Here is a 26,861-nt window from a genome sequence, read left to right on the forward strand (position 1 = left end):
CTGCTCAGCTAAGTTCTCAGACTCCAGCTGGGAAAAGGGACAAGATGGGCACCACTGACTGAGACAACATTTGCATGGTTGTCTTACAATTCCAGCTTTTATGGCAATGTATTTTATCAGTTGGCCTGATGCTTGTGTATTATTATTTTAATCTTATGAAGGCTGGCTTGATTGTATCAAGCTTTCAAACTGAACCTGTGAAAACATTTAGTAGCTTGCTGTTAACATAAATGAAGGGAATCAGCCAGCTCCAGTTTGTGTCATTCCTGCGGTCATTTTTACATTTCTCACCCAATAACTTGAATATATCAGTCCTGTCACTACTTTGCTTTGAAAATGCATTGCAAAGGATGAGATTACAATGAAAATCATGTAATCTGGGAGCACTGATGTGAATATAATCTTGTATAGATGCACATTTGAATGTGTAGAATGTCATTGCACTGTTGTAGTTTCACTTTGAGCTACCAAGAAAATGTATTGAATGATTCCTATTATTGTTGTTGTTATTATTATTTATTTATTTGCCATTTTGATTATACCTTTTAAGTATGGCTTATGTCATAAGCATATCTCTTAAATGTCATATTATTTAAAAATGTATATATATTCTTCATAAGAGTAAAGGAAATAAGGCTTTGGGTGGTCATTACTGTTGAATGGTATCATCATAAGCTTCCTCTTCGATGATTGACACTTTTGTTAGATATTCTGATTTACAGACATTTAATGATATTGATTTTGCTCCTCAAAATGTGAAGAAATTTGTAGAACTTTGCTTGACTATCATATTTGCTGCTATAAGAATTTCTTTTCCAGTATGCATCCAAAATGTTTGTAGCTGTTTTGCAGCTGAAACATTCTTGCTTATGTGAAAATGCACTGAAATATTAAATATACAGAACCTTGTCGACTTTCTTTGTGCATCTTTTTTCTTGAGCAAGTTCACAGAGTTAGAATTGATGTTTGGAGAGTATTGCCACATTATGAGTGTAACTCAAAGTTTGACGCTAAAATGCAGTGGTGAGATATATTTAGTTGGAAACCACCAACACCTGTAAACATTCCCATCTGCTGTTTCATACAGTAAATCACTTAGTAAATAAGCCTGGCATATTTCCTTACCATATTTCCTTTATGAATTCTATTCTTCCTTGTTCCTTCTTTTCAATGTCTTGTTTCATTTCCTGTAAAAGCAGTTGAAATTCTTTTACGGAATGTTAGTCATTCTTTCTTGGTTTCTTCATCTGCTGCACCCCAAGGCCGCCCTTCCCCTCCTCCACCTGCCTCCGCACCCCCAAGAATGGACACTGACTGCCCGTCTATAAATATCCCTCAGAAGGGACCAGCTGCGCCTAAACGCTCCCTGCCCCTCTGATGCCTCCTTGTCTGGTGTAGGTTTGCAGCAGTGGCTAGGGCCAAGAAGGTAGACTGTGCCTTCCTCAGAGAGGGCGAGATGGTGGATGAAGCTTAGGACCATACTGAAGATCTGACCTGGACTTAAGGAGATCAAGGATTTGCTAAACTAGGAATCTCATTTCAGGTTTTTGGTTAAAGTTCCATTCTTTTTTGTGGAAAAAGGAAGGTTTTACATTTGGGAGATTCAAAATGGAGTCAGGTGGTGGTGGTGGCGGCGGCGGCGGTGGTGTGGCAGCTTTGGCCTCGTTCATCATGAATGAAGAAGAACTGAAGAGAAAGCAGAGGGAGAAGCTCAAGAAATTGCAGGCCACTGGAGGAAACCCTCGACCTCCACGTTCCTTGTTCTTCTTCACGCTCAAAAACCCTTTCCGCAAGACCTGTATCAACATTGTGGAATGGAAGTATCCTTCAAACTAACTCCATTTTAGTTGTTCAGATCCCTTTCTATAGCTTTGGATTGTGGTTTGACATTCATCTAGTTAGGATATTGAATCATATGCTGAGATAGGCATGTTTTAGAAAGGCCCCAGAGAGATGGTTTAGCATGCATGCCAGAAAAAGTACACAAACGTGGGTTTGTCTGTCTTACTCATCTTCAAAAAACCATAGTGATATATTTGCTCCATGAAAGATATCTTGATCTGCGAGGTGGAGAAAATAAAAGTCACCCCCAGGTTTAGTGTCTCTCAAGGTGCTGAAATCTCTGTCTCAGTTGTGAACTGAAGGTGTTAAGCTTTTGTTATGTGTCAGACTCACCACGGTCAATTGGAAGTTGTTTCAAGCCTTTACTTGCAAGATGATAAGGATGAACCCCAGACTATTTACAGCCAGTCCGCAAAACACTATTAATAAGACTTTAAACTAGTGTTAATTGTCCCAATTTACAGTTTTGTTCATTTTAACATGGCTTTATAGTGTTTTTAGCTGTTAAATTGGCAATTTTGTATATGCAAAATACACAAAGATATTTGTAAGAATGCTGTAAGTCTCTTTCATAACTGTAAGTTCCTAAATTCCCAACAAGAACAAGAATGTTCGACTGTGCTGCAATTCAGAAAAAAGTAGGAAGTGACTTCGTTGCTTCCTCTTTAAGAAAAACATTGGAGACAAAGCAGCAATATACATTAAATATTTGCTTTACGAACTGAAAACTTTCTCTTTTAGTTCCTGATTAGTTCATAAAGTAAGAGGCATATAAATGGAAGTCTGAATAGGAGGTGTAATTTTGGAGCTATATGCCTATGTGTATTTATACAGTATAATAATATTCTGGCTGTGTACAGCTGTTGTGTGGGATCACTAGTGGACATGATGCTGAGCTGGCAGGGAAATTCTAATTCCACACCCTAGTGGCAGAAATGCACACAGAATTGCAGAACAGTTTAAACTCAACAATAATAGATGATTATTAAGTAATTCTGAAGCCATAAGAATCGAGGAACATTTTGTCAGTGTGTCATTGATTATAATTTAGTTATGCTACTGACCAAATAACTGTCCAATATGCCCCTCTTTTATTTAAACACTTGTATTTGGCACTGGTCAACTGTTACTTTATAGTTAAATCTAATTTATGCCAGACCTGCTCATATCCATCACAAACTTGAATGTGAAAATCTTTACCTTGATTTTCCAGTGGTAGTTTGTGCCATGTTTGCCCAATGTTTTCCTGATCAGACTCCATCAGACCCTTTGAGATCATTATCCTGCTAACTATCTTTGCTAACTGCATAGCTCTGGCTGTGTTTCTCCCCATGCCTGAAGAGGACACCAACAACACCAACTTAACATTGGTGAGATGTTCTTAAATTACATGTATCATAAGAGAACATACTGGTTAAATGAATAATCTCTGATTACAACAATTTACACGTATTGGACGTATGCGTTTTGAAACTGATACATGCACGCTAATGTTTTCTCACAGTTGACGTTTGCACTGAATTCCTTTGCATTAATAGCCAATGTGTGATTTACATAAATAAGCTCTTTTTTACATTTAAGTTAAATAAAATTATAAGTTAATAGGCCTACCTAGAATGTACTTCAGAACATGTTTTACTAACTGTAAATATATCATGCTAGCAGGTGCTGTTTTGTGTCGTATGTTTTATATTTAGTCTTTGGTTTGAGATGTGCATGTCCAAAGGTACAAGTGTAGTGTTTAAAAATACACCCAAATCATAGGAGGGGATTTTCATGACGCATCTACTGTTCTGTCACACACTGAGGGTCCAAGACTTGCAAGATAATGAAATCATTTACCCCATGTGGAACTTTGCTGTTGTTGACCTAAATTGCCAAAACTACTTTCCTATGTGTAAGAATACTTAAAAATAATGATCCTCTTTACACAAGCTTATTTCATGACTCAAAGCTTCATTGGCGGTATGTAGGTCACACACTCTTTCCACTAGCGTGTGCAGTCATATTCTCCTGTCTCAGAACACAGGGTGTTATTACATTTCAGATGACACAAATCTGAGCCCCACTCACTTATTTACTCCCCTGGGGTTACAGTGATTTAAGCCTGTGAGGGTCATCCATTCCTTGGATACTAGTCATGAAAGAGGAGCTGAGAGTGGATCTCAGTAGACATGGTCAGAATTAGTTGGATATGGCCGTTTAGTGTAGAATGAGAGGCAGTGTGCTGTGTAAACATTCAGATTGATCCTCACTGCACATCTGAGGAAGGTTGTTTGGTTTGGCAAAATGTAATGTTTTGGGTTTTAGTGCCACTTTGCTTTTGTTTTTTTGAATGAATCATCCATGGAAGGTAGTTGACAGTGAGTTAAAGCTGCTAAAACTCCCTCTGTGATATAAAGTCATTTAAGGATGTGGAAACACCAAAACATCCATGAATGTTCTTCAGAAAGTCAAAGAAAATGCCTTGTATTTTATACTGTACATTTTTTACATTAAAGGGGTGGTTGATTATGATCACTTTTTTAACTTTATTTAGTGTGTATTGTTATGACGCTCAAAGTTTAATGCAAAGGGAGATATTTTCTGTTTATGGACTACAACAAATGGCTAATAGGGACTACAACAAGCTTCTTCCCGGGTTAGTGACATCACTAACCCTAAAATGTACATAAACCCTACCCCTGGGAACACGCAACAAAGGGGGTGAGGCCATGTTGGGCTGCTTTAGAGAAGAGGAAGAGTTGTTGTAGTAGAGTGATGTTACCATTTACGCTGGACTGCTTCATAAACTAGGGTCAATTCAACCCTGGGTTTGCTCAAAAGATTAACATGACGGCACATGCTAGTCGATGAGTTGAATCAACTCCACAGCAAGTACATAAATTTATCCACTAACCGTTCAGAAACGTCCAGATGCATGCTATAAGTTGTAACTTCTTCCTGAGTCTCTCCATCAATGTCTGGTTTGACACCGCTACTGGCAATCATCATTTTGGCTGTGTGAGATTCTCCAGCTTTGTTGTAGTAGAGCAACTGAAGAGCAAGCTGTTAAAGCTCCGCCCTCTTTTGGAAAGTGGGCTGGGAGCAACAGCTCATTTGCAATTAAAGGAACACACACAAAAAAGGCATGTTTTTGCTCACACCCAAATAGGGCCAAATTTGACAAGCTATAATAAATGATCTGTGGAATATTTTGAGATGAAACCTCACAGACACATTCTGGGGACCCCAGAGACTTACATCTTGTAAAAAGGGGCATTATAGGTCCCCTTTAAGATACTTCCAATCCAGCTTAATATGCAGAGATAGCTAAGAGTAAAAGCTTAAAGTTGGCATTAAATGGAAGTATTCAAGTTAATGGTTTTGTGAACAAGAAAAAAGTTAAGGTTTCTTTATCGTGAATTGATTTATTCATTTTAAACACTGGTATATTCTATAAAAAATACAATTTTGATTTCATGTTGACTTTAATATGCAAAGACACTTCTGAGTGCATTTTATTTGATTGCAGTCATTAAAAGTACAGTTTAAACAGATCTTTAGACAGATTTAGTTTTTACTGACCAGCAATGTTGTCATATCCCTCCTTTAACACTGTTTGTTTCCTTGCAGGAGAGTCTGGAGTACATCTTCCTGATCATTTTCACTCTGGAGTGCTTCCTAAAGATAGTAGCATATGGCCTCCTGTTCCATGAAGGAGCCTATTTACGAAATTGTTGGAACATATTAGACTTTGTTATTGTGTTCATGGGGTAAGATGACATTCAGAATGTCTAGAAGTCACAAAACACACACAATTGACAGCTGAGTTTGTGATATATTAATAATCCATACAATATAATCTGATTTATTTTTTTTTAATTGTGTTTTATATTCTTTAAGTAATACTCCTTTTGAACTGCTTCCGCAGGCTCTTCACACTTATTGTGGACACCATCAACACAATAGCAGGAGTTCCCAAAGAGAAGGGAGGGGGGTTTGACATGAAGGCCCTTAGAGCGTTTCGAGTCTTGCGACCACTGCGGCTCGTCTCAGGAGTTCCCAGTAAGACTTTTCTGAAAAAAATTAGAATATAATGTTTTTGCCTTAAAGGTGGCGTGTTAAAAGTGTATTTGTTTTTATCCAGGCCTGCAGGTGGTGATGAGCTCTGTTCTGAAGTCCATGTTGCCCCTCTTCCACATTGCATTACTAGTCTTCTTCATGGTCACCATTTATGCCATTATGGGTTTGGAGCTGTTCAAATGTAAAATGCACAAGACATGTTACTACCAGGGAACTAGTGAGTCTTTTTATTTGAACACTGATAACTGATCTTTAAACATATATTAAAGTGAATCTCATAACTGAAAACCAGTTTTGGATATGTAAAAGAAAATACTTTATTCTAATGATAATGAATTGACAATGCAACACCAATACTGTTTGTTATCTAAGCTTGCAACCTCTGTTTCAGACATCATTGCCATCAGGGAGAATGAGAAGCCATCACCCTGTGCTCAGGCTGGACACGGGCGCCGCTGCACCATCAATGGCACTGAATGTCGGGCAGGTTGGCCTGGTCCCAACTTTGGCATCACCCATTTTGACAACTTTGGCTTTTCTATGCTCACAGTCTTTCAGTGTATCACAATGGAGAGCTGGACTGATGTGCTCTACTGGGTAATTATTTATGGGCATGATAGTCCTCTTTATTCTCTTGTAGATAGACCAGAGGACAATCATTCATTTATTTTATGAGGCAATAATAAATCTACTCTATGCTTATGTTAAATTATTATTGATAGGCTACTATATCAATCAGTAGCCTATAAATTTTGCTGATATTTAGAGCAACATTTGGTTTTGATATTTGATTTTATACAACACACAAGTACACAAAAAATTAATACTGAGTACAGTTTAGATAAAATATATTTCCAGTTATTTTGTCCATTTTTGCTCCGCTGCTGAAATAGTTCCAAGCGAAGTAAAAGCAGAATTGTGGCTATTTAGTTACTGTTAGTGTTTGTTAACGACTTTGACGGTTGTGCTGCCTCTAGCTGCTTTTTCAGTCGCGTTTTTAGAATGCCTTGTCGAGTTAAAAAGAGGTTCAACTTCTCAAATGGGTCTCGAAACCCTGCAGCTTTTATTTTCGTTTCTGAGCATCTTTCGTTTTTTTCCTTGCATTTTTGCAGCATCTCGCGCATCACACTTTATTTTTGCCGCTTTCCACTGCCCTGGGTTCATCATTTATAACGCAATAAAGCGTTCTGTGTGAAAGACCCCTTAAAGGGTTAGTTCACCCAAAAATGAAAATGATGACATTTATTACTTACCCTTATGCCGTTCCACAATACCTTCGTTCATCTTCGGAACACAAATTAAGATATTTTAGTTGAAATCCGATGGCTCCGTGAGGCCTCTGTAGGGAGCAATGACACTTCCTCTCTCAAGATCCATAAAGGTAGGCTACTAAAAACATATTTAAATCGGTTCATGTGAGTTCAATATTAATATTATAAAGCGACGAGAATATTTTTGGTGCGCCAAAAAAACAAAATAACGACTTCAAAACACAGTGATGGCCGATTTCAAAACACTGCTTCAGGAAGATTCGGAGCACAAATGAATCAGTGTATCAAATCTGCTGTTCGGAGCGCCAAAGTCACATGATTTCAGACGTTGGCAGTTTGACATGCGACCTGAATCATGATTCGATACACTGATTCATTTGTGCTCCGAATCTTCCTGAAGCAGTGTTTTGAAATCGTCCATCACTAAATAAGTAGTTATTTTGTTTTTTTGGCACACCAAAAATATTCTTGTCGCTTTATAATATTATTATTGAACCACTGTACTCACATGAACCGATTTAAATATGTTTTTAGTACCTTTATGGATCTTGAGAGAGGAAGTGTCATTACTCCCTATGGAGGCCTCACGGAGCCATCGGATTTCAACTAAAATATCTTAATTTGTGTTCCGAAGATTAACGAAGGTCTTATGGGTGTGGAACGACATGAGGGTAAGTAATAAATGACAGAATTTTCATTTTTGGGTGAACTAACCCTTTAACTTCGGTACATATCCAAGAAATACGCAAAATAGTGTTTCATCTCTGAACGAATCAGAATCGATTAGGTTACTCACTCATAAAAACAGTCACTTTTCGCCACCTACTGCTTAAAGATGTAACTTGTAAAAGGAGTCACTGAAAAATCACCACCACTAATGCACAAGTCTATCTGGAACGCGATTATTTATAATTACTAAACTACAAAAAAAAAAAACATAACTTTAAAAACAAACACTAAATCCATATCTCATCTTTGTCAAAATCAAATATTGTGATGATTTGATATTTCAGATTAATGATGCCATGGGGAATGACTGGCCCTGGATCTACTTCCTGACTCTGATACTGCTGGGCTCCTTCTTCATCCTCAACCTCGTCCTTGGAGTACTGAGCGGGTATGAGCTCTTTTAATGCAAGTTTTTAATGAACAGTTTTGATACTAGCTGCACAAATTTCAGTTCAGTCATCAATTATGGAAGTTGGAGATGAACTTAAATACGATTGTAGGCTACTTTTTTTTTTTTTTTTTCATCTCAGTGGCTAATGAATCAAAAAACATGGCTGAATGAGTTCAGTGAAATGGTTTGTGGGACACAGATATGTTTAATCAACTTAAATGGCTCATAGACACATTACAGATATCACATGACCATGCAGCCATTTCAGCAAATTCAACTACATAAGTGGCCTAACTGAAATTAGTTTTTCCTTTCTACAGGGAATTTACTAAGGAGAGGGAGAAGTCACGGTCACGAGGAGAATACCAACAAATACGAATACGACAACAAATGGATGAGGATCTGAAAGGTTACATGGAATGGATCACTCATGCTGAAGTTATGGATGGAGATTCTGAGGGTAATGGTGCTATCTATCTATCTATACAATATATCATTCGAATGGTAATTTAAGTGTATACTTGTCAAAGAGCGCAAGAACAGCATCATCAAAGTTTCTTACTACTTTGATTTACTCTCCAGCACTTCTTCTTCTTAGAAAGAACACTGATTCAGAGACAGATAGTTTATACCAGATGGAGGGGATCAACAAGGTGGTCTATTTCTAGTGAGTATGCAATCAAAAACAAAAGTATTCATCGTGATTCAACTGAAGACCGATTCTCCATGTTCTCATTTTGAAATCAACAGCCGTCTTGCACGCCACTGGAACATTGTTTTACGTAGGAAGTGTCATACCTGGGTGAAATCTAAATTCTTCTACTGGTGGGTTCTCCTTGTTGTGTTACTCAACACTCTGGTCATTGCGACGGAGCATCATAACCAGACTGAGGGGTTAACAAGTTTTCAAGGTCTGTTTCATAAAGCAATACATTCCTAACTCCTATTTAGTTTGTTGGTTGTTGTAAGGAATCGATAATGTCAAATCATTCAATAACTTCATTTTGGGGAATATAGAGCCTACCAAGTCTGAGATGTTGATGAGTTTTGGTTCTGTTTGCAGACACTGCCAATATAATCCTGCTCGCCTGTTTCACGATTGAGATGGTTATGAAGATGTATGCGTTTGGTCTGAGAGCCTACTTTATGTCCATCTTCAACCGATTTGATTGCTTCGTGGTCACAATTGGACTACTGGAGATCTTCCTGGTCGTGTCAGGCATCATGACACCACTGGGGATCTCTGTGATGAGATGCATACGACTGCTACGCTTATTCAAGCTCACGAAGTAGGTTCACTTTTTAAAACCTACAGTAATAGAAAACAATCTTAAACTTTAAGTTAAGTTTCCAATATAATAATATTTATGTAATTTAAGTCGTAATTTCCAAATCTTGCCTCTTAATTTGTTCAAACTCCTTATTTTCTTGCAACAAATCACACTTCTAAAGCCTAATTTTAACAATTTTTTTACTGTAAGATAATACGTTGCCTTGTTAAAGGATTAGTTCACTTTCAAATTAAAATTTCCTGATAATTTACTCACCCCCATGTCATCCAAGATGTTCATGTCTTCTCTTTTCAGTCAAAAAGAAATGAAGGTTTTTGATGAAAATATTCCAGGATTTTTCTCCATATAGTTGACTTCAATGGCCTCCAAATGGTTGAAGGTCAAAATTACAGTTTAAATTGCAGCTTCAAAGCATTCTACAAAATCCCAGACGAGGAATAAGGGTCTTATCTAGAGAAACCATCACTCATTTTCTAAAAAAAAAAAAAAAAAAATTATATACGTTTTAACCATAAATGCTCATCTTGAACTAGCTCTCTCTTCTTCTTCTTCTTCTTCTTCTTCTTCTTCTTCTCTATTAGAATTCCGGCAGTGTAAACACTGCTAAGTGTATTACTGCCCTCCACAGGTCAAAGTTTGAACTAATTGTTATATACTTGCACTAGCATATTGTATATGACAATTTAGTTCAAACTTTGACACTTTGCAGTGTCTACACTGCTGGAATTCAAATAGAGAAGAAGAGAGCTAGTTCAAGATAAGCATTTATGGTTAAAATGTATAAAAATTTTAATTTTTTTTTAGAAAATGAGTGATGGTTTCTCTAGATAAGACCCTTATTCCTCGTCTGGGATCGTGTAGAATGCTTTGAAGCTGCAATTTAAACTGTAATTTTGACCTTTAACCATTTGGAGGCCATTGAAGTCCACTATATGGAGAAAAATCCTGGAATGTTTTCATCAAAAACCTTCATTTCTTTTTGACTGAAAAGAGAAGACATGAACATCTTGGATGACATGGGGGTGAGTAAATTATCAGGAAATTTTAATTTGAAAGTGAACTAATCCTTTAAATATAACATAAACTAATTCAATAATTTAATTTTATTTTATTATTCATTCATTCATTCGTTCGTTTTTAATGTAGCATTTTTCTTTTCTGTTAAAATTATTGTTATTATTATCATTATTTCTACAATAAATGACCTCCCAAACACAAAATACCTGTTTCCTCCTCCAAGATTACAATTTTCTCTCATTGGACTTTAGGTACTGGACATCACTTAATAACTTAGTGGCATCACTTCTAAACTCAGTGAAATCCATCGCCTCCCTGCTCCTGCTCCTCTTCCTCTTCATCGTCATCTTCGCCCTCCTGGGAATGCAGGTGTTTGGTGGGAAATTCAACTTCCCTGACAGAGTGGTTCAGCGCAGTAACTTTGACAACTTCCCACAGGCCCTCATCAGTGTGTTCCAGGTACTCCGTCTGCAATTTTATTGACATTGTTCTCTGATTACGGAAGCTGTTTATGTGATGTTGGCCTTTGTTTTCAGGTCCTAACTGGAGAGGAGTGGGACACGATCATGTACAATGGAATTATGGCTCATGGTGGACCTCAATCCCCAGGAATTCTTGTCAGCATTTACTTCGTAATTCTATATTTCTGTGGAAACTGTATCCTTTTGAAGCATATGTCATTATTTTCATGTCTCTGGTGTGCATTTGTCAGAAATGATTGGAGAGGGTAAATGGGAATGCAGTATTGTTTTTTAAAAGAATATAGCAAAGCATTTAATATAAAATGCACATTTGCCAATGTTTCTGCTGCTAAGTGGGAAGTGTTTCAGATACTATAATGTTATATTGTTGTGATAAAGGTGTTTGGGATTTTCCTTAGCAAGCTGTTGATCAGTCGTTCTCTTGAATGTGTTCTTGGCCATCGCTGTGGACAATCTAGCCGAGGCTGAGAGTCTGACAGCAGCACAAAAAGAGAAAGCGGAGGAGAAAGCCCGAAGGAAACTCATGAGGTAGGAACAAATCTAGAGTATTTATACATACTCTACTGTTCAAACGTTTAAGTTCAGTAGGCTTGTTTTTTTTTTTTTTTTTTAATTCATAGTTTTATTTAGCAAGGATGCATTAAATTGATCAAAAGTGACAGTAAAGAAAATTATAATGTTATAAAATATTTCAATTTCAAATAAATGTTTAAATTCCAAATCAGTATATTAGAATAATTTCTAAAAGATCATGTGACACTGAAGACTGGATTAATGGCTGCTGAAAATTCTACTTTGCCATCACAGGAACAAATCATATTTTAAAGTGTATTTAAATAGAAAACAGTTATTTTAAATTGTAATAATATTTCACAATATTACTAAGAACATTGCCAGAGAAGAGTGAGGAGGAGAAGGCCCAGCTTGCTAAGAGACTGATGGAGTCAAGGTCAAAAGCTGAGGGAATGCCCACCACAGCCAAGGTATGTTCAACACCACTCAGAACATTGCTTATTTTAGATAAACCTACTGCAGTGCTTTACTAGTTGGCTTTCTAGCTAGCACTGTCAAGATTATCCAAAATGCAACAGCAAATTGAGTCTTCAATCATCCGCATCAAATTCAAGGCTTTGACGCTAGCTTAGCTAAATGAACAAATGTAAATGAAACCTAAACCAGTTTCATCATGTGTTTGTCTCCAGCTCAAGATAGATGAGTTTGAATCAAATGTTAATGAAGTGAAGGACCCTTTCCCTCCTGTGGACTTTCCAGGTAAGGTTTAAATAACATCTGAGGGCTTTGCACTTCATAAAATGCTGGCTCAGACTGCACACTACATCTTTAAACATGTAAAGGATGAAGTTCGAAGATAGCTGATCTATTATAAGTAAAATGTATTATTAGCTCCAGCCTCCAAGCTCATTTATGGAGCACATTTCAAACCACACTGCTGGCTATTTTCATGTGGTTCTTGAGCTGTGCTAAATTAAATGAACTGTACAGCAGTAATGCTAATCAAAATAAATCTTAGTAGATCACAAATAGATCTTTGAATGCATGTGATGTTTTTTTGAGTTGATTTACTGTAATCCTTCATTCCTGCTCAGGTGATGATGAGGAAGAGGAACCAGAGATCCCAATCAGCCCCAGACCCAGACCCATGGCCGACTTGCAGCTCAAGGAGACGGTGGTGCCCATGCCCGAGGCCAGCTCCTTTTTCATCTTTGGCCCACAGAACAAGTGAGACTTTATGCCCTGTTTTTTAATACCATGTAGACCACTGAATTAAATTCAGGACTCTACTTGAATTGTGCCTAAGAAATGACCCCAAAATGAGGTGTTGGTGATTTTCTGTCAATGGTTAGTAACTGATGCTCTCTGTTGAAAGGTTCCGGAAGCTTTGCCACAGGATCATCAACCATACCACCTTCACCAACATCATCCTCCTCTTCATCCTCCTCAGCAGTATCTCCCTGGCTGCTGAAGACCCCATCGACCCCCATTCATTCCGAAACAAGGTACCAAAACTTTGATTACTGTATTGCTTTGACTGAACTTTTAGTTATCCGTTCATAAAAATCTGCGTTCATTCATTCATCCCACAGGTTTTGGCTTATGCCGACATTGTCTTCACGACTGTCTTCACCATTGAGATTGTGCTGAAGGTAACATGCTTGTCAACTTTATTTACCTTTCAGATTTGTGGTTTGGCTGACATTTAATTCAGCATTGACCTGTGTAATTTTAGATGACGGTTTATGGAGCGTTCCTGCACACTGGCTCTTTCTGCCGAAACTCCTTCAACATTCTAGATCTCATTGTTGTGGGTGTTTCCCTCTTGTCCATGGGCATGGAGTAAGTTCAATAATACTTTATGCTGTTTCAGTTGTTAGTATACATAATCACCCCCAATCTCTGTTGGATAAAGCAGCTATTATTATATCACTTTGACAAAGATGTTTTTGTTTATAACAAGAAATATTATTAATATTGGTTATAAAACGGTTAGTTCATGTCCTTGATTCTGATTGGTCAATAGCTGTGTTTTATTCACGATGAAACACAGCTATGACCGCTTCACCCAACGGTTCTGTGTATCAATACACACCCTTAGCAACTTTAACAACGTAAACTGTATGTTCTCAATTGATATTGTTTATTGAAGCTTACTGTATTATGTAGAAGAGTACTGTGAGGAAAAAGATTGAGTGAGCGAGTTTATTACCTGCATTACTCCGCTTCGCGTCGTGCCTAACTACTCCCTTTCAGCCGACTTATTCACGATACAGCACAGCCTTTCATACCTTATTGCTTACATATAAACTACAAAGACAGCCTGTCAAATAATAATAAAAAAAAAAAAATGTTAACCATTTCACACATATGAATTCTTGCACTAATGAACACAGGCAGAATTTCCTGCACTACTATTTAGGGGCTGTTTTACTATTTAGCAACACTACTAATGAATCTACAACATGAGATGTACAGTGTACAAATGACTCTTATGACCCAGTTCTTTTTAATGAAACATAAAGCATGCATGACCAGTTTCGTCCAATTTCTGAGCCAAAAACATGTGGCGCAACCAATATAGTCCAAATAATTCTGGAATGAATGACTCTTATTAATCTTTTTTTTTTAGTGAATCAAAAACACATAGCATGCCCAATGTAGTCAAAATGATTCCCAATCAAATGACTTTAATTACTTGATTCTTTTTAGCCAATCAAATCCATTCAGCATGACCAGTGTAGTCTAACCGATTCCTGAATGATTTGACTCATATGAGCCATTTCTTTTTAGTGAATCAAACACATAAAGCAACATACTGTGAATTTTGTAAGTAGTATTTTAATTTACAAATTAATGTTTTTTTTAGTTAGTCTTTTTAAACCTTTGAGCGGTACGGTCCCACATGTGGGATTTTTATTTCTGTGCCCCGGGCCGACGGTCCCACATATGGGATTTCGAACGTTCAGCGACGTCACATCATAACTGCCAGATTCAAACTGTGCTTTCGCGCTCTGGCTGCGAGACGGACGCGCGCAGCTCTTGTCATATATCACAACTATGCAGTGTCTTCAGCCACATAACGTTTCTTTTAAGGTTTCAGACATAAGCACCATTAAAACAATATATTTAGAGTTTATAAAATACACACTGATGTCAGACATCAGTGGAAGGAGCAATAACAATCCATTCAAATATAATTTGCCGACATTTATTCATATCAGACACACATAATGGGCCCAAGTAACTATAAAGTTTACTCTATTATTCTTTCAGTTCACCAACAACTTACTTGCATATATTTCGGGAGAAACGGATGAATTCACCTGCTGTAAATTCGACTGACAGGACTCTGTGAACTGCAGCGCAAACTAAGATGGCGGCGCCCATCTCGCGTTATAGATCAAGATAAAGATCATTTATAAAGGCTTTTAAACGACAAAACACACTCACTTACACATATTTGATGATCGGGATATCAGATAGTTGATGACATGGTAAGCAAGTTTGTGAATATTTTAAATAAACAAGGAAAAACAAAATAATAGCGATCCATCTGTCATACAGTGTTATTGTGGCTGCGTTCAGCGCTCGTGACACGCAAGACGCGTCGCTATGGAAACATTTAAGGCAAACGTTCTAAAATAATGGTCGCCTTAAAAAAACTCACTCTGGGGGGTCAGTTAGAATATTTTAAACTCACGCTCGAAAGGGTTAATTAATATACAGTCAAGACCAATAATTGGACTGCATTATTGGATTGCAGGTCTAGTACCATCTCAGTGGTGAAGATTCTCAGGGTGTTGAGGGTACTAAGACCTCTAAGGGCCATCAACAGAGCCAAAGGGTTAAAGGTGTGTATGTGTTCAGCATTCTAACTAAAAATCGGCTTTGATTTGTGATGTGGCATTTTTGTATATATAGGTAACTGCCATCAAAACAATATTGAGGACTTTTTAAAATGCTGATAACAAATGGTTGCTTTAGTACTTAAGCAATCTTACAAGCATGATACATAATAGGCACTAAATGTACTTAAATTCCCTTCTCCAGCACGTGGTCCAATGTATGTTTGTGGCCATAAAGACCATTGGTAATATCGTTTTGGTCACCATGCTCTTGGACTTCATGTTCTCCTGCATAGGAGTGCAACTCTTCAAGGTGAGACAACCACCATATTGTGCTATAAAACAATGCATTTTGAAATGAAATGAAAGTTGCTGTATGCTAAATGTATTAACTTTATTCAGGGGAAATTGTTTTATTGTACGGACCCCTTGCAAAAGACAGCAGAGGAGTGTCGGTGAGTATTTTTAGCCACATTTCTTTGAATTTCATGCTCATGTTGCTGCTGAAAAGTATCTAAAACATGGCTCTTGCCTTTGGTTGTTTTTAGAGGAACATTTTTAAAGCATGTGCAAAACTCTCTTCATGACACGGAGGTCCATCAGCGCCAGTGGGTCAACAGCGACTTTAACTTTGACAATGTGCTGAACGGCATGCTGGCTCTCTTTACCATTTCCACATTTGAGGGCTGGCCAGAGTGAGTGTGTGAAAATCTCATCCTATTTGTATCTTCATGTGACTATAATTTTAATTATACTCTAACAATTAATTACACTCCCTCACCTTCGACAGGATCCTTTATAGGGCCATAGACTCAGATAAAGTGGACACGGGCCCTTTGTACAATAATCGTGTGGGTATCTCCATATTCTTTGTCATCTACATCATCATCATTGCCTTCTTCATGATGAACATCTTTGTGGGCTTCGTCATCATCACTTTCCAAAAACAAGGAGAGCAGGAGTACAAGAACTGCGAGCTGGACAAAAACCAGGTAACCAGCATGAGACGGTTGCTCTCTGATGTTCTTATTCACATGGGATTTGATCCAGTATATTGAATGTCAAAACGTTGAACAAAATATCTTATTTACAATATACATCATTCTGCTTTTTATATACCTGTTTTTTTCTTTAACTCCACTTTTATTGTATATACACATCAGGTTTGTGATGTCCATGCAACAGGGCTCACTGTGTTCTAGTGATTTCACAATTATCTTTTCTTGCTGTCTCGCCCCTCACCAGCGTCAATGTGTACAGTATGCACTGAAAGCACGACCGCTCAAATGCTACATCCCGAAGAACCCGCACCAGTACCGTGTGTGGTATTTCGTGACCTCCTGCTACTTTGAGTATCTCATGTTCTTTCTCATCATGCTCAACACACTGTGTCTTGGAATTCAGGTAAGCAATTAAATAGGAGTTACATTTACTTACAACTAATGATATACACTACTGTTCAAAGTTTGGGTTTTTTTAAGATACAACTGTTTTCCAAATTGATGATAATAAGAATAAATCAAATCAAACCAAACCAAATCAGCATATTAGAATGATTTCTGAAGGATCATGGAACATTGAAGACTGGAGTAATGGCTTCTGAAAATTCAGCGTAGCTATCACAGGAATAAATTACAAATTTAAAATATACTAAAATAGAAAAGACTTATTTTAAATTAATAATATTTAACCTTATGAATTTACTGTATTTTTGATCAAACAAATATAGCCATGATAAGCATAAGATACTTCCTAAACTTCCCAAACTTTTGAACATGAGTATAATTCAGTCAATATTTGGCATTTTTTAAATTATTGACATGGAGTTATAACTGTTCTTTTTTTGGTCAATTAGCAAGGCTTTGTTTATGTACTTATACACAATTATTTTTATCATGTTTTATTAAGATTTATTTTATTATCAAATCACTTTTTCCAAATTGATCAATTTTCAAATGAATTATTTCACATTATTTTATTAAATGTTATGTAATATTTACTATCTTTAAGTTCAAATTATATTGGCTTTAAAGGTGCCCTAGAATCAAAAATTGAATTTACCTTGGCATAGTTGAATAATAAGAGTTCAGTACATGGAAATGACATACAGGCGAATCTCAACATAACACCGACTGTTACGTAACAGTCGGGATCATTAATATGTATGACCCCAATATTTGCATATGCCAGCTCATGTTCAAGGCATTACACAAGGGCAGCCAGTATTAACGTCTGGATCTGTGCACAGCTGAATCATCAGACTAGGTAAGCAAGCAAGAACAATAGCGAAAAATGGCAGATGGAGCGATAATAACTGACATGATCCATGATAACATGATATTTTTAGTGGTATTTGTAAATTGTCTTTCTAAATGTTTCGTTAGCATGTTGCTAATGTACTGTTAAATGTGGTTAAAGTTACCATCGTTTATTACTGTATTCACGGAGACAAGAGCCGTCGCTATTTTCATTTTTAAACACTTGCAGTCTGTATAATGCATAAACACAACTTCATTCTTTATAAATCTCTCCAACAGTGTAGCATTAGCCCGTTAGCCACAGAGCATATAGCCTCAAACTCAATCAGAATCAAACGTAAACATCCAAATAAATACTATACTCACATAATTCGACGCATACATGCAGCATGCATGACGAACATCTTGTAAAGATCCATTTGAGGGTTATATTAGCTGTGTGAACTTTGTAAATGCACTGTAATATAGTCGAGAGCTTGGGGGGCAGGGAGCGCATGATTTAAAGGGGCCACAGCCTGAATCGGTGCATAGTTAATGATGCCCCAAAATAGGCAGTTAAAAAAATTAATAAAAAAAAATCTAGGGGGTATTTTGAGCTGAAACTTCACAGACACATTCAGGGGACACCTTAGACTTATATTACATCTTGTAAAAACTGGTTCTAGGGCACCTTTAAATTGATAATTAAAAACCCTTAACATTTACCATTATTTACAACCGAATAAAATAAAGCTTAAACCCATTCAGTCAGTATGTTGGTCAGAACAATGTTCAGTCTGTATAATATATAATAATACAGTCAGCAAATACATTTAGAAAATGTCTGCTTTGTTCATCTCTTGTTTCTCTAGCACTGCAACCAGTCTGATCATATAACCAAACTCTCTGACACTCTTAACCTCATCTTCACTGTCCTGTTCACTGGCGAGATGATTGTCAAACTCATTGCATTCAAAGCAAAGGTACTTGTGATTCCTCAATATGAAACTGTGAATAAGAAGATGTGCTCTATTTTATGACATATTTTGTGTCTTCATACAGGGTTACTTTGGAGACCCTTGGAATGTGTTTGATTTCATCATCGTGGTCGGTAGTATCGTTGACGTGGTCCTCAGTGAGGTTGATGTGAGTATGACAACAGTTTGAGGCTACGCAAGTATGTTTTGCAAATGTCTCTACAAAAGCTAAAGCATTTCAAATGGCGACCAACAATGGCTTGTATTTTAAACCTGTATTTAGCGATACATGAAGCACAGACCACAGCAAGCAGTCAATATCAGCATTAGTGCACAGGAGGTACCAATTTCATCAGCACAGCTCGATTTTCTTATCATCCAACCAACTTCATTCATCAGTGGCCATTGATGGGCTCATTTTCATGATTCATTTCACTTGTGTTAATGAACCACCCTCTTTCCATCTCTCACAGCTGCTTAATACACACTGCTGCACATCCTCGAGAGTGATTTGATGCACTTTTTATTGTCTATAAAAATAACCACTTGTTTTGGAAGTGTGATCCATAATTGTGATGTTATGTTGATGTTTGTCTCTGATTCCCAAGATGCATTGCCGTTTCTCTCATGCGCTTCATTCACACCTTTCATCCCTCATCCTTGACTTCTCATCTCTCTGTTCCCCTCAGGCTGCTCTGGAGACCAGTGGAGGAATCTGGTGTCTACATGGTTGTGCTGTAAATATCATTTTGCACTGCATGGGACTGCTGTGAAAACACAAACTACTCGCATTATCTCATTCTACAAGATGAACAAGGAAAACTGAATGTGTTAGATAGCCATTAATAATCTTGACCTTAGTGGCTCAATCAACAGATCATTTTTGTTTCGTCTCAGTCGCTTGCCTAAATGGTCTGATTTGAAAGGGTATGAATTCATTATTCTTTATATAATCGATTTAGGTGAAGTCTGTGTCTTGACTGCATTTTATATAAAAGCTTAAATATTCACAAAATATCTACCATGCATGATACTGCATTATGGTGTTGCTATGTATTTTGGTATTATATTATATTATATTATATTATATTATATTATATTATATTATATTATATTATATTATATTATATTATATTATATTATTCAGAAGTATAAAGACTTGTGTTTCATGACTGATATTAGTAATGAAAAGAAACTATTTGATTTTCAGGAAGTGAATCCAATGCAGGCGATTGCTGTAAGTACATTCTCCTGGTTTGTTTTCTTGTCTAAAATTTAATTAGTTTATTAGGTGGAATTAATATATTTCTCTCATAATTTTACTCCATTATAGGATGCAGAAAATGTCAGAGTTTCCATCACATTCTTCCGGCTGTTCCGTGTGCTGCGTCTTATTAAACTGCTCAATCGCTCAGAGGGGATCAGGAACCTTCTGTGGACCTTTATTAAGTCCTTCCAGGTAAGACAAGAGAATTACAAATCAACATCTATAGATCACAAAAGAAAATTAAAATGTTTAGGGCCAGTTTTTAAAGAAATTCAAGATTAAATTCCATTCAAGAATGGATGCATTAAATTGTGATATTAAAGACATTTATAATGTTACAATAGATTTCTATTTCCAATAAATGCCGTTTTTCGAACTGTCTAATCATCAAATAGTCCTGATTATTGTGTTTTACTGTGTTTGATCAAATAAATGCCTAGTTCTCTCACAATACTCTACATGGCACAAGCTGATGGGTCCTTAAAGGATTAGTTCACTTTTAAATAAAAATTTCCTGATAATTTACTCACCTCCATGTCATCCAAGATGTTCATGTCTTTCTTTCGTCAGTCGAAAAGAAATTGAGGTTTTTGATGAAAACATTCCAGGATTATTCTCCTTATAGTGGACTTCAATGTCCTCCAGACAGTTGAAGGTCAAAATTACAGTTTCAGTGCAGCTTCAAAGGGTTTTAAATGATACCAGACGAGGAATAAGGGTCTTATCTAGTGAAACGATTGGTCATTTTCGAAAAAAATACAACTGTATATGCTGTGTATAAACACAAATTATCACCTTGCACGTGCTTCTGCTTTCCGTATTCCTCAAAACGCTTACGCCGTATGTTCTACGCCTTCCCTATTCAACTTACTGAACGAACGCAGTGCCAGTTTCGTTTTTTTCCATAAGTAGAATAGGGAAGGTGTAGGACTTATCGAAAATGACCAATCGTTTAGCTAGATAAGACCCTTATTCCTCGTCTGGTATCGTTTAAAGCCCTTTGAAGCTGCACTGAAACTGTAATTTTGACCTTCAACCGTTTGGAGGCCATTGAAGTCCACTATAAGGAGAATAATCCTGGAATGTTTTCATCAAAACCTCAATTTCTTTTCGACTGAAGAAAGAAAGACATGAACATCTTGGATGACATGGGAGTGAGTAAATTATCAGGAAAATTTTATTTAAAAGTGAACTAATCCTTTAACGCAAGCTGATGATATTACTTGGCACAAGCTGATTGGTTCATGTCTCATCTGCAGCCAAAGAGCTTGTTGTTCAACATTTAAATGGCTGGTTATCACTCACTATAGCAGTTGCAGCACACTTTCAGAGTTCGTCTAAAACCCTCCACCTTCCCCAGCTCCACCTGTATAGATCTGCTATGGGTAATTGATATATGATATTTGCGCAGCAGCAGTATGTCTTACATACAGCAGCGTATCCGTGTATGTATTGGCAGTAGCAAGTTCCTGTACATGATGAGCATAAGAGACTTAAAATTAAGTAAACCTTGTTTTAGCTTTAACTGAATGTATCTTACAGTATATGATGCTGTGTTCCTCCTGCAGGCACTGCCTCATGTGGGTCTTCTCATTGTCATGCTCTTCTTCATCTATGCTGTCATAGGGATGCAGGTGAGCTTAACTTATCTGGTTTCCCGCAGTTGTTTAAATGTCCTATCTTCTTATATTCCTTGTTATATTCTTTTCTCCAACTCTCATTCTTCCTCTCTCTTTCTCCTTCTCTTTATAGATGTTTGGTAAAATAGCCCTGGTCGATGGTACAGAGATTAACCGCAATAACAACTTCCAAACTTTCCCCCAAGCTGTTTTGGTATTGTTTCGGTAAGTCAACCATGTGCTTTTTTGCTTGTTTGTTCTCTAATACAAGTCATTCTTTGCAAACCATTTAATGCAATCTCAGCTTAAGAGCTCATATACAGTAGTGTAACATTTTTGTTGTTGTTGAATAATGTGTGTGTGGGTTTACAGGGTTGCCACTGGAGAGCAGTGGCCTAATATCATGTTAGCCTCTATGTACGGGAAGCTCTGTGACCCCAAATCAGACTACGGCCCTGGAGAGGAGTATACCTGCGGCTCCAGCATTTCTGTCTTCTACTTCCTCAGCTTTTACATGCTGTGTGCATTTTTGGTAAGCAAATAATGAGGCTCTTGTCTCTCAAGAAAGTTCAAATGCAATGGGATTTTATTGTTGTTTAGTTTTACAGAGATTAGTTTTTACATGAAAATCAACCCAGAAGTATTGTTGAAACTATTGTCTTCCTGAATAGGTTATCAATTTGTTTGTGGCTGTCATTATGAACAATTTTGACTACCTCACTCACGACTGGTCGATCCTTGGCCCGCATCACCTGGATGAGTTCAAAAAGATCTGGGCGGAGTATGACCCTGAAGCAACGTGAGTGAAATCACATGAGGCTCCAATGCAAATGACATCTTACCCTGTAGCTTTGTGCTTTGGATGTTGTCAAGATTTTATGAATACATTGTCTTCTGTCCTTATAAAGGGGACGAATCAAACATCTGGATGTAGTCACTCTCCTGCGGCGGATCCAACCACCATTGGGTTTTGGTAAATTTTGTCCCCACCGCTCAGCATGTAAGGTAAGACAATTGGCATTTCATTTTTAGTTTTGTTCAAAGTACACTACCATTCAGTTTGAGTTTGGGGTTGGTAAGGTTTTTAAATGTTTTTAATGTGCTCTTATTCTCAGTGAGACAGCATTTAATATGAAATATCATTACAATTTAAAATCATTTGAATATTAAAATGCAATTTATTCCTGTGAAGGCAAAGCTGAATTTTTTAGCAGCCATTACTCAAGTCTTCAGTATCACATGATCCTTCAGAAATCATTCTAATATGCTGATTTGAAGAAACATTTATTACTATAAATAACAATGTAATCAATTGTAACAATGTAAGAGTTTTGAATTTAGATCAATTTAATGCATCTTTGCTGAATTCTAATGCTAATTTGAATTTTAAAAGTCTTACTGACTCCAGTCTTTTGATCTAAATTCAACATGTATTTCAAAACTGTATCTTGAAATTCCACCTCAGCGCCTGATTTCCATGAACATGCCGCTGAACAGTGACGGCACAGTGACATTCAACGCCACTCTCTTCGCACTGGTCAGAACAGCTTTGAAAATCAAAACCGAAGGTGTGTAACAGAAATCAATTTAATTAGCAGTCAATTTCTGAACATAATATTCAATTTACATTTTTCTGTTAGGAAACTTTGAGCAGGCCAATGAGGAGCTGAGAGCCATCATTAAGTCGATCTGGAAACGGACCAGTATGAAGTTGTTGGACCAGGTCATTCCGCCCATTGGAGGTGAATTCACTGAAGTCATTCATGTTTAATTACGTTTTTAAACAACAGTCCATGTCTGACTACAATGTGATTTTATTGGCTGTAGAGGACGAAGTCACTGTTGGAAAGTTCTATGCCACCTTCCTGATTCAGGAACATTTCCGCAAGTTTATGAAGCGGCAGGAGGAATACTACGGTTACAGGCCCACCAAGAAGAACACTGACGAGATTAAGGTGCGCTTTATGATACATGCTTGCATTAATATCAAACCAAGTGGCTTTTGTTTTAAAGATAGGAAAAATTATATTTTTCAAGGACTTAAAGAAGTTTGCTAGGTTGCAAATGATAAAAACAACTATTTGCTTTGCTCTCTTACCCTGTACATGTGCTCCTATGATTTTGCAGGCAGGTCTACGCAGCATCGAGGAGGAGGCAGCACCTGAACTGCACAGGGCCATCTCAGGTGACCTGATCGCTGAGGATGAGATGGAGCGTGCCATGGAGGGCGGAGAGGAGGGCATCTACAGGGTCTGCAATAAAGCATCTTCTTAAGGAAGTAGATAAATGTAGACATAGACATCCATCTGGACTTACAGCCTCTGTGTCTCTATCTATGCAGCGGACAGGAGGTCTGTTTGGACTCAACGCAGACCCCTTCTCCTCTGAGCCCAACAGCCCCCTATCCATACAGATGACCAGCCAGAGGCCCCTGCAGTTTGTGGAGACTCGACCGGAGGATGTAGAGTCCCCTCCAGACTCCGTCTTCCTCCCGAACACCGTGTTCTTCCCTGATAACATGCCAACGACAACCAACACCAATAACAATGCCAAATTCATTGAAGAGTGAGTGGATAACTATAAAGAAAAGTGCACTTAATGTGTATCTGTAATGGTCATGATGCTCATCTGATGTTTTTCAGTATGTCATCCAGGTTTACTTTTGAGAGTGAGTCACTGTCAACTGCTGCAACCAGAAACTATTCATACGAGGACATAAGTGAAAACAGTAGGTGATCGAAGAACAAAAGAAATGTTTTTATTGTGATATTATTGTCAGGATAATCAACTATATTTTATACCTTAATGATTGTTTTACATAAGTATGTTATTAATATTTAATTAAAGGCAGTATAATTAAATATATACATTCAAAAGTTTGGGGTATGTACGATTTAAAAAAAATAATAATACTTTTATTCAGCAAGTAGACATTAAATTGAGCAAAAAGTAACATTAAAGACATTTATAATGTTACAAAAGATTTCTATATCAAATAAATGCTGTTATTTTGAACTCTATTGAAGAATTCTAAAAATTCTACTGTACCAAAACAATATTAAGCAGCACAACTGTTTTCAACATTGATAATAATAAGAAATGTTTCTTGAGCAGTAAATCAGCATATTAGAATGATTTCTGAAGGATCATGTGACTGAAGACTGGAGTAAAATGTAATACAATAGAAAAAAGTTTATATTAATATTTCACAATATTACTGTTTTTACTGTATTTTGATCGAAGAAAGCATAAGAGACTTCCTTCTAAACATTAAAAAATTTTGACCCCAAACTTTAAATTTAAAAAATAATCTATCAAGCATATTATAATCATCATACCATGAAGAAATTGCATTGATTATCATTATATTGACAGAAATCTTCATATTTTATTGTATAAATGACATCATTTCCTGTGCGACCAATAGGAGACTCCAGTTTGTGTGTGGGCAGAGCCTCAAGTGTTGATGACAGAAGGCTGTCAGATTTCACTGTGAGGACCGATATCACACAGGTGTGGACAAATGTCACATATCCTGAGCTAAACAAAGACTTTTTGATATTCCTGACACCTATGTTTATGTGTGTGACTCTTTCAGTTCCCATATAATCCCTCAAATGGAGCATCAAAGAACCAGAGAGCAGCAACAGAAGCTTCACCAGCCACCGACAAACTCATTCAGCAGGTAAACTACACCAGGCCACATCTCATGTACTCTACATTCATTATAGACCTTCTCAGGAAAGACTCTTAAGCTGTATTTTCCTTTAATCCTCAGGCACTGAGAGATGGTGGTCTAGACTCCTTGGCTGATGATCCACAGTTTGTATCTGTGACTAGGAAGGAGTTGGCAGAAGCCATTAATATTGGTGTGGCAGATATGGAGGGCGTGGCTCAGGGTATTGTAAACGGGCAGAGCGGCAAGGTAACAAAACGTAAACGGCGTCCCATCCCAGTTCCACCAGGCACCAAGCCAGCCAAACCCAATGAAGACACTAGTGCAGTGTAGATACATACTGAGAGACATTCAACTAATTCATCAGCCTGAATTCTCTGCCATTGTACAAAATCACTTGCTTCACAGTTTATGAACAGGTAGTGCTGTTTGTTTCGAAGGGTACTTTTACAAAGATCTGTAGTCGGCCATACAAAGTCTGGTGATTTTTATTTCAGCTGGCTACTCTGATTCAGGACTTGTTTGTTTTTTGGTGACTGAATTTACCAAACATCCTCAATAAAAGTGTTCACACTTCTGTTCTGTGAACATTTACTGTTGAGTGACTTGCATAATACAGACAAATGCCTGAAAACGTTGTAATCCGTGGACACAGAGACACGAAGGCAAGTCTTTTCTTTTGTTTGTCACATGTGTCTGTGGTTTAAACTGCACATATTTGTAACACTATAACGGTTGACTGCTCGCTGTTAAGTTACATTCATAGGACACACATTATTTAAGAAATTATTGATTTTCTTTTTTTTTTTTTTGTATTTAGCTATAACATTATTTGTTATTACACTGGACGGGGTTCTAAATCTTGGATTCTTGTTTACAGGAAAATGTTTAGCAGGTCGAAAGGTGCACTGATTCTAGAATAACAGACATATTGGTCCTAAATTCTTTCTTTTTTAAAAAAAAATTTAAATGGGAAGTGTTTGCATGCCTGTGCTCTGTGATTAACATGGCAAGTACAATATGCAAAGCACTTCATTTGTGTTTTTACATTTACTCACTTTATCCAAAATGACTTAGAAATGAGACAAGAAGGTACATTAGGGCTTGTCTGATAAAATTAAAAGTTTTCATCTGCAAATTGAAATGCATGTTCATATGATTCACATGAGCCTTTACATTCTTCAAAAGAATCTTCCTCAGTGCTCATAATGGGATTGAAAAACAGTACATTTTTTCTGGATTTTTTTTTTTTTTTTCATCATTCAATGACTTGTATATTTGTTGTATAGTACAGTTGAGATAGGACAGTGGAAGAAAAGAGAAAGAATGGGACACAGGCTGGATTGAACTGTGTCCCTGTGAGAACAACTGTTTTTTTGTTTTTTGTTTTAGTGTCGTGCATTACCCAATACCCACAGGTGCTGACACCCTTATCCTTAGGGGCCGTTTACACAACACTGTTTTCAAATAAAAACTGAAAACTTTTTATGCGTTTTGGCCGTTTATTTACACGACAATGGCGTTTTGGGGGCCAGAAAACAGGTTTCAAAGTGCAAGTTTTTGAAAACGATACCGTTATTGTAAGCGTTTTCAGTATATAGGCGCATAGTTTATCTTTACAAAGTGACCTCGCCA

The 26,861-nt window shown here is 37.1% G+C and overlaps 2 protein-coding genes across 2 annotated transcripts in view; both read left to right on the forward strand.

Moving 5' to 3' along the window:
- The window catches only part of tmem9 (transmembrane protein 9), a 4,061-nt gene extending 3,148 nt beyond the window's left edge, over nucleotides 1-913 (forward strand). The window contains exon 6 of the mRNA XM_048209965.1: nucleotides 1-913. This exon is cut by the window's left edge and continues 129 nt beyond it. Within this exon, the coding sequence (XP_048065922.1) occupies nucleotides 1-12 (12 nt within the window). The 3' untranslated portion in view covers nucleotides 13-913.
- Nucleotides 914-1,332: 419 nt separating this feature from the next.
- On the forward strand, nucleotides 1,333-26,710 carry cacna1sb (calcium channel, voltage-dependent, L type, alpha 1S subunit, b). Its single transcript, XM_048209951.1, has 45 exons — nucleotides 1,333-1,820; nucleotides 3,107-3,212; nucleotides 5,458-5,597; nucleotides 5,756-5,889; nucleotides 5,972-6,124; nucleotides 6,299-6,504; nucleotides 8,192-8,295; nucleotides 8,619-8,758; nucleotides 8,881-8,965; nucleotides 9,049-9,209; nucleotides 9,362-9,587; nucleotides 10,859-11,066; nucleotides 11,144-11,264; nucleotides 11,503-11,617; nucleotides 11,976-12,072; nucleotides 12,292-12,361; nucleotides 12,697-12,829; nucleotides 12,978-13,107; nucleotides 13,195-13,254; nucleotides 13,338-13,444; nucleotides 15,369-15,456; nucleotides 15,656-15,763; nucleotides 15,853-15,905; nucleotides 15,999-16,145; nucleotides 16,241-16,442; nucleotides 16,696-16,854; nucleotides 18,560-18,670; nucleotides 18,750-18,833; nucleotides 19,354-19,401; nucleotides 19,875-19,901; nucleotides 19,998-20,123; nucleotides 21,500-21,565; nucleotides 21,684-21,775; nucleotides 21,923-22,082; nucleotides 22,222-22,349; nucleotides 22,459-22,555; nucleotides 23,016-23,118; nucleotides 23,191-23,292; nucleotides 23,378-23,505; nucleotides 23,678-23,800; nucleotides 23,892-24,115; nucleotides 24,193-24,278; nucleotides 24,978-25,063; nucleotides 25,149-25,235; nucleotides 25,329-26,710. The coding sequence occupies exons 1-45, from the start codon at nucleotides 1,609-1,611 to the stop codon at nucleotides 25,557-25,559; spliced, it is 5,574 nt and encodes a 1,857-aa protein (XP_048065908.1). The 5' UTR covers nucleotides 1,333-1,608; the 3' UTR covers nucleotides 25,560-26,710.
- Nucleotides 26,711-26,861: the final 151 nt, after the last annotated feature.

The sequence above is a fragment of the Megalobrama amblycephala genome, linkage group LG12, assembly GCF_018812025.1.
Source record: "Megalobrama amblycephala isolate DHTTF-2021 linkage group LG12, ASM1881202v1, whole genome shotgun sequence".
Taxonomy (NCBI): domain Eukaryota; kingdom Metazoa; phylum Chordata; class Actinopteri; order Cypriniformes; family Xenocyprididae; genus Megalobrama; species Megalobrama amblycephala.